At 37.6% G+C, this 8979-nt stretch overlaps 1 protein-coding gene across 1 annotated transcript in view; it reads right to left on the reverse strand.

Moving 5' to 3' along the window:
* The window catches only part of Lim3 (Lim3 homeobox protein), a 180253-nt gene extending 175823 nt beyond the window's left edge, over positions 1 to 4430 (reverse strand). Inside the window, exon 1 of the mRNA XM_069834210.1 lies at positions 4253 to 4430. Coding sequence (XP_069690311.1) covers positions 4253 to 4430 — 178 coding nt within the window. The remainder of the gene's footprint in view (positions 1 to 4252) is intronic.
* Positions 4431 to 8979: the final 4549 nt, after the last annotated feature.

An 8979-nucleotide genomic window follows, 5' to 3' on the forward strand; every position in this document is an offset into this window, starting at 1 on the left:
TTACTGCCATGTAAAAGAACTCCTGCGGGACAAAATTCCGGCACATCCGGCGACACTGATATAACCTCTGCAGTTGCGAGCGTCGTTAAATAAAACAAAAAAAGAAAAAAAAAAACATTACGGGCAGGTGAAGCACAGCTTCCGAGACTACATCGAAATCACTACATGTAAGCCTACTCATATAGGCCTACTACATGTACATAATTATTTACTTTTTCTACGTGATAATTTGTCAAATTTTAAAGTCGAAGCTGAGAGAAGCTTCGATCACACATCATGGAAGTTACAGGTAGAAAAAGTAGTAGCACTAATGAAGAAAGTGGCATTTTATCCCTAGTAGTAGCTACGTCCACATGCTGAGTCTATAGTGCTTTTGGCCTAGACTGTAAACGCATTTCTCCTCACTAGGTGTAGCAGGGTTACTTGGACTTTGACCGTCACATAAAAATTCAACCACCCTCATTGTTCTCATTGTATTCCTCTTGTTCTCCATTATATTCCCATTATACTCTCCTTGCTCTCCTTGGATTTCCCTTGTTCTCCTTATCTTTCTCTTCTTATCTTTGTCTTCCACTTTTTATCAATATCTTCTCCTTGTTCCCCTTGTATTCACATTATTCTTCCTATATTCTCTCTGCTCTCCTTGTATTACCCTTTTTCCCTTGTATTCCTCTTTTCCTCCTTGTATTCCCCTTGTTCGCTCAGTATTCTCACTTTTCTTCTTGTGTTACTCTTACTCTCTTTGCATTTTCCTTGTTCTCCTTTTATTTTATTTTCCTTGTCTTCCCTTTATTCTCCTTGCCTTCATCTTGTTCTCTTTGTTTTCTCCTTGCATTTCTCTTGTTATCCTTACATTCTCCTTGTATTCGCCTTGCTATGAACTGTCGATAGGTGACTGCACGCACATGTAGTTCTACATAAAGTTAAGCAACATACTAAAGCTGTGCACCTGTAGATTTTTCAAATTATGTAGTTACTATTTATTAAATTATATCTATGAGACCATAAAAGTTTGTGTGTATGTATTCATTTTTATTTTAGTAGGTTATTTTACGACGCTTTATCAACAGCTTAGGTTATTTAGCGTCTGAATGAGATGAAGGTGATAATGCCGGTGAAATGAGTCCGGGGTCCAGCACCGAAAGTTACCCAGCATTTGCTCATATTGGGTTGAGGGAAAACCCCGGAAAAAACCTCAACCAGGTGACTTGCCCCGACCGGGAATCGAACCCGGGCCACCTGGTTTCGCGACCAGACGCGCTAACCGTTACTCCACAGGTGTGGACTGTATGTATGTATGTATGTATGTATGTATGTATGTATGTATGTATGTATGTATGTATGTATGTATGTATGTATACACATGCAGTGTGGGTGTGTGTGGAGCTGCTATGATTAACCGCAGATGACTAGCGGAGACTGCAGCTGTTGTGACTTCTTGCAGACCTCTGCTGGGGTTGATTGGATGGATGCTGGTGCTGCAGATAATCACAGATCTGTCTTTCGATAATAGCAGTCAGTCTCCACCCCAGCCATGTCCCGCTCTGATTAGAACGCATTCATACATGAGGCACGGGACATGCAAGTAGCTTTGTGCAGTGGGCATTCATTCACATCACAGCCTTTCATTCAAGATATAAGCAAGTCCGAGTACAACTGATTGTGACCTTACCGTGCGCACGGCGTCTCATTATGAGGCAAGGGGTCACAATGACGCCGTGGGTTAATACATTTTCAGATATTATCGAAAAATCTATTTATATTGAGTATCATCAATTTTTAAGTTTATTCAATTCAAGTTGAATTTTGTAATGATCATGATTCAAGACTTCAGTCATAAGTAGCGTGATTACGAATTGCATGGGTAGTGCAACACAAGGTATAACTGCATAAATGAGCATACATACAATGCAATGTAACAGAACTTACAGACACAATGAGAAAAACATTTCTATTTTCCTACTGGGAATCGACAACAGCTGCTTTATATTTGTAAACGCAAATAATATTTGAATTAGAAAGGACTAGATATACGTGGTTATAAAATAATGATATAACTTACTTGTGAGATTATGATATTATTATTATTATTATTATTATTATTATTATTATTATTATTATTATTAATAGAGATAGACCTAATAAGATAATCAAGAGCCCTCAAGAACTACACAATTTTAACCTTCTCTGCTGTATTTCTTCAAGAAATTTTAACGAATATGAAGCATTTACAAGTATCGAAATTATTTAGCCATATGGTGAATATAGCACAAGGTAACATCTACATCCTACACACAACACAGCCACATGACAAAAGAAGCACAATCATTTCTTTTGGAAAGACGATGAATATGACATTTTTTTGGAGGGAATTAAATCCCGATCAGCTGGATTTGTAACCAGAAAAGCTACATGATAATGATGATTATGATGATGATGATGATGATGAGATAATAATAATAATAATAATAATAATAATAATAATAATGATAATAATAATATGATAAGAAATGTAAAAGAAATTTATTAGGAGACTGTACATTTAAATTGAATCTCAAGAAAATAAAATACATGGGAATACGGATAAGTAGTGAGATTTACAATTGTAAACAACAGTAAGTCATGTGACTGAATATACCAATTTGCGGTGAAACTCACTAAGGATGGAAAATATGGATCAAAATGAAACGAAATAATTAATAAAGGACGAGCAGCTATATCAAAACTAAACAGTATTTTACTCGTATGGGATCGGGCCGTAACTACTAAAACAAAGATCAATATCTATCATGTAATAGTTTAAAAGTGCAATTACATATGGATCTGAAAGCCAGAACTGTAGCAAAATTAAATTCCACAGTAGGCCTATTAGGTTTTGACGATATTCAACGAGGTTTTCTAGGAAGGACGTAATTAAGAATTACTTACTTACATATAAATGGCTTTTAAGGAACCCGGTGGTTCATTGCCACCCTCACATAAGCCCGCCATCGGTCCCTGTCCTGAGCAAGATTAATCCAGTCTCTACAATCATGTCCCACCTCCCTCAAATCCATTTTAATATTATCCTCCCATCTACGTCTCGGCCTCCCCAAAGATATTTTTTCCTCCGGCCTCGCAACTAACACTCTATATGCATTTCTGGATTCGCCCATACGTACTACATGCCCTGCCCATCTCAAACGTCTGGATTTAATATTCCTAATTATGTCAGGTGAAGAATACAATGTGTGCAGTTCTACATTGTGTAACTTTAAATAAGAATTACAAGTATAAGAAATAGAAGTGACCAGAGATCTAATGCATGACAGCAAAACAATTAAAATATTCATAGAATGAAAGAGAAAAGGATGTGAAAAGAATTTATGGCTTGGTATCCATCAGGATGAAGGAAATGAAGCACGACTGAACTTAATGGAAACAGAGGGATCATCGGACTGACGAGAGAAGAAAGATTGACACTATAAGACTGTGAGGACAAAAACAACTGGAGAATCTGGAGGATGAGGATAAATTGACAGCACGGTGGACGCAGGGAAATGTGAAAACATTGTACAGTAGTGGCAAAAAGAACCGGACCGACCATTGTAGCTGATTTCGGAACCTTGTTCACTCCAGAGCACGATAGACTGGTAACTAATACTTCCGTGGTTCGAATCCTGCCTGGGAAGGAAACTTTTTTTGTTCCTTATTCAAATTTATTCCCAATACTTTTCGATTGCAGCGATATTTTACTACTTAATTAACTTATTACTCCCAGAACATGAATTTTACCAGCTTATTTTCTAATGGTTTTCTAAATGGGCTACGTCAGCAGTCGAAACTACAACAATTTCAATAGATTACTCGCTATCTTGTGAATGCGGGCGTGGCATGCGCAGTGGCTAATCTCGGGGACTTTGATTATTCCGTCGGTCCGGTTTTGTTTGCCACTACTGTACAATATGCAAATTAAATAAATAATAACAATAACAATAAAAATATCTCCAGACGCATGTCATCAGACATATAGACGAACCTTTTGCTTAAAGAGATCGGAGTTGTATCCTACAGAAGCTGCTAGATTTATTGTGGACAACGCGGGTCTGAGGTATACTTTTTTCTAACATTAATAACGGACCGTTTGCTAGTAATCTCCACAGTTGGAGAGAAGTTCTGTATAAACAAAAATAAATCCTGCATCATACGGAATGTGTTGCCGTGCGATATGACACAGACTATGCAAAACAGGAAGTGGTATGGCAAAACAAACCAAGCAGTGGATGTACCAACAAGTCTGCTAGTAATGCCTCACCGCTCACCATCTGGTGGTCCGGAGTCAGGCACTCGGGTGGAAGTGATGCCATTATGTAGCGCACCCCTGCAAACAGCGCACAGAAGAGAGCTAATGTTGGCCACATCGCCACCGCCGCTACTGCACAGATCACCATTAGGCTCCATCAATCACCCGCTCTTACACTGTTTAGGCCCATATCAATCTAATTAGTCGCCATGGCATTATTTAAGCGTCTATCAACAAGGCCATCATAATCATCTGTGTTATAAACTTCACTTTTCATATAACTTAATAATATATGTAGGTATTGATAATAATTAGTTATTCTTTATTGAATATAAAGTGTCTATATACATTAAGGCGCACGGGGACAGGGAGGTGCACGATTTCTGCACCTCGGCATTAAAGGATGTATCATCCTCGTGGCCTTGCGGTTATAATTTGAGCCGAGGGGGTCGCCAATTCAAACCTAGTCGAATACGATTAATTTTAAAGAGCGATAAAATCTTTATTTTCGATTCCTGCAAGAGAGAAGTAAAGCTACTGTTCTCCAACCAGGAAATCAACTGTGAAAGGAATGTGCTTACTATTGCCTCATCTATTGGAACGAAGTAGATAAATAATATTACCGTTATAACGCCAGTTTAAAAAAATCATGCGCTCTCCTCCATTTGTTATTTCCTGTATGAAGAGATTAAAAGACCAGGAGATTAACTGTGATCTAATTTTGTAACTAGGGTAGTATCAATATGTCTGTATCAATGTAATGGTTTGAGCTGTGAGAGCTAGCCAATAGAGATAAGAGTACCCACGTGTGTGACCTTATGACATCAACATTCATTCACAGCATTACCTTCCTTCGTCTCATCCGGCAGAGACTTTCTCGTGGTTGGAGCACAGTATACAGTCCCTGTCTTAGATTTAGGGCACGTAAAAGAACCCTATCTCTACTAGAGAGCTGCAGATAACATTCTTCGGACATTTGTCACCCAAGTTGAATTACGACGCTAAATGAATCGGTTTTTTTTAGAAACCCCATAAGTCAAATTTTAACGAAATTGTTTTTTGTTTTTTGTTTTTTTTTTTTTTTTGCTAATTTCTGTCCTTTAGGGATAGATATACCATTTTGTATAAAATTACCAAAGTGAAACGGTATTTCTTTTGTGACATGTGCGCTTGAAAATTAGGTTTCGTAGAGAAGATCCATAAGTCAGTGACCAGGCTGACACAGAATGAACAAAACTATAGCCTAAGCTGCTGTGTTTGATAAATTAATTATTTTGTGTGTAAATTTTGGATTTGTTAGAATAATGTTGTCTTTTGTGTAATATATTATTGTATTAGATTATTTCATGCAGTCCACATCTGTTGAGTAAAGGCTGGTTCACAATAAAGCGGGAACGGAAACGAAAACTAGAACGAGAACGGAAATAATTTTAAAATAAATGTATTTAAATGTGAGCATTCACAACAGTTAATTGTGAATGTTCTTATTTAAAATCATATATTTTAACAATATTTCAGTTCTCGTTCTCGTTGCCGTTTCCGTTCCCGGTTTATTGTGAACCAGCCTTAACGGTTAGGGCGTCTAGCCGCGAAACCAGGTGGTCCGGGTTCGATTCCCGGTCGGGGCAAGTTATCTGGTCGAGGTTTTTTCCGGGGTTTTCCCTCAACCCAATATGAGCAAATGCTGGGTAACTTTCGGTGTTGGATCCCGGACTCATTTAATCGGCATCATCACCTTCATCTCATTCAGACGCTAAATAACCTAAGATGTTGATAAAGCGTCGTAAAATAACCTACTGCAACAATATTTCATGCAGAACGTTATTAAATGTCCTTAGTGACATTTAATACAGGTTAGAGTAAAATTTGTTCACATGAAGCAAAAATTATGAATTTAGTTGCTAAATAGTGGTTTCGAGAATCAAATTCATATTATTTTTGAACCAAATTTTCAATTAAGTAATGAAATAAAGACGCTGTTTTGTTAAATCTTTACCAGATTTTGAGAAAGTCCATAAGTCAAACATTTTCAAACGTGAATATTGAGTCATATTCTATTTAAAAATATTCTTCGGCATACAGAAATATTCGTTATGTTTTTACCAACATTTCCTATTTCAAATATGCATTTCTTTTTAAACAGTTTTTTTTTTGTGTTTTTTCCCCAAAACTTTGTATTTTTCGTGATTTGAAAGGTTTCTAAAAATAAGATTCAAATAACATCTGCAATAAAACGTCGTTAATAAAATAGCTACTAATACAGATATTATCTCATAAGTAATGTCGATTTTGGAGTAAAATTTTAGTTGAAGTGTGTTGTGAGAAGAAATTAATATATTCTTCAAAGTAATGGCAATTAGATTCTATGGTTTTGAACCACCTTTCAGCCAGGATTTTTATTCCGCGACGACACTAGTTTCTGGTTTTTGATGAAGCGAAATTCAACTTTTGGAAATTCCTTCCACACAGAAAGTGGGCCACGGATCGAAATAGATGGCAACCTGAAAGCCCAAGATGGTTATATGCCAGGTGTGGTAGCAGTTCGTTCCTTCCAATTCCTGGACCTTTTCCATGGTTTTTCGAGCAGATTAGGGTTAAGCATTGTTGATTAACTAATGTCGGGTACCTCTTTCAAAATTTCATAAACCCCTTCTAGCTAGTGTCGTTAAATAACCAACTAAATAAAGAATAATATGCAATGCTTTATCTTGAGCACAAAAATAAATTAGCATATTTCTTCATAAGTTTGTAATAAAATACTATGCAGCAATTTATTTGAACACTGTAATTTATTTTACCAGACGGCCTCCAGATATGGAGGGTAGCTGCGAATATATTGAATAAGCAGTCGTGGATAGCCGATAAGGGGTGGTCCACCAGCTTGGAGGTTGGGCGAAGGGCTAACAACCCATCACCGCTTGTTACGAATCCATACAATAAATATATATGACACTCCGGAGGAAATTAAACGCAGAATAAATATGGGAAATGACTGTTATTCGGTTGAGAAGCTTTTGTCATCTAGTCTGCTGTCAAAAAATCTGAAAGTTAGAATTTATAAAACAGTTATATTACCGGTTGTTCTGTCTGGTTGTAAAACTTGGACTCTCACTTCGAGAGAGGAACAGGGATTAAGGATGTTTGAGAATAAGGTTCTTAGGAAAATATTTGGGGCTAAGAGAGATGAAGTTACAGGAGAATGGAGAAAGTTACACAACGCAGAACTGCACGCATTGTATTCTTCACCTGACATAATTAGGAACATTAAATCCAGACGTTTGAGATGGGCAGGACATGTAGCACGTATGGGCGAATCCAGAAATACTTACAGAGTGTTAGTTGGGAGACCGGACGGAAAAAAAGACCTTTGAGGAGGCCGGGATTTAGATGGGAGGATAATATTAAAATGGATTTGAGGGAGGTGGGATATGATGATAGAGACTGGATTAATCTTGCACAGGATAGGGACCAATAGCGGGCTTATGTGAGGGCGACAATGAACCTCCGGATTCCTTGAAAGCCATTTGCAAGTAAGTAAGTAAATTTATTTTACCATAGTTCTCCAATGCTACTTACCAGATCTGTTAGCACACACTTATCGTTCTGTGATTACCAAACGAGACGCTTCCGGACATGGGTTCATAAAGTTGTTCATAAAGATCTCCTCTATCATCCATAGAACTTTATAACTCTATATAGAGGCTCTACAGCTGTGGTCGGCATTTCTTGACTCGCAAGTCAACCCCTCAATACACAAGCAGGGCGAAGGGGTAAGGCATGATCTCCCTCTCCTTCGCCATCATGTGTTCATTGAACGTTAAGCAGTTTGGGTATCCTCCCCTCCTACCTTTCCCTTTGCTGTGTATTGCAGGCTGCATTTTATATGACGTAATCTTTGCCAACCACTGCTCTACAGTGATGGTATGGTGGCGTTGGAGGAAGAATTAAATGAGAATGCAGGGAAATCTCAAGTAATTGGAGTAAATCTGTCTCACAGGCGGACTTCCACAGGCGCTTGTTAATAAGAAATCGCCAGATGACTGATATACAGAATGTACAGAAGTGGCAAAAAAAACCGTACCGACCCTTGTAGCTGTTTTCAGAGCCACAGATTCAAATTTTGCTAGTCACAAAACACATCCATCTTGTATAATTAATTGTAACAATGAAATGTATTGCATTTGTTCGATTCTTACCGTCTTTTGTTTCCCTTAGTGCCTCAAACTTACAGACAAAAAACTTTGAGAGTTTTATTTTCATCTGACATCAATATTACATTTCTACCTCTATTCGGCAAAGATATTACCACAATTTGACACAATACACAGCACAGGATTCTTTTGTAGCAGCTACAAGGGTCGGTCCGGTTTTTTTGGCACTACTGTACATTCTTATAAAGGCATTCATTACATTAACTTGTTACATGTGTTATAAACAAAGACTGAGTCACAGCCTGGATGCCGATATTGTCCTACGTTCCAATCCCACGAAGGATATGAATGTTTGTCTGTGACCGATGTGATATTGTTTGTTGTTTTAGAAGAAAATGAATACTTTTACGTGGTACAAGTGCTATTGTTTGTTGTTTTATAAACTGTATGAGTGCTGTGGTCGGTGTGATATTCTGTGTTGGTTTAGAGGGAACGGGTCAAAGGACCTAATTCACGAGAATATTTATGATCTAACAATAAAACTAA

The sequence above is a fragment of the Periplaneta americana genome, chromosome 9 (assembly GCF_040183065.1).
Source record: "Periplaneta americana isolate PAMFEO1 chromosome 9, P.americana_PAMFEO1_priV1, whole genome shotgun sequence".
In the NCBI taxonomy this organism is placed as follows: domain Eukaryota; kingdom Metazoa; phylum Arthropoda; class Insecta; order Blattodea; family Blattidae; genus Periplaneta; species Periplaneta americana.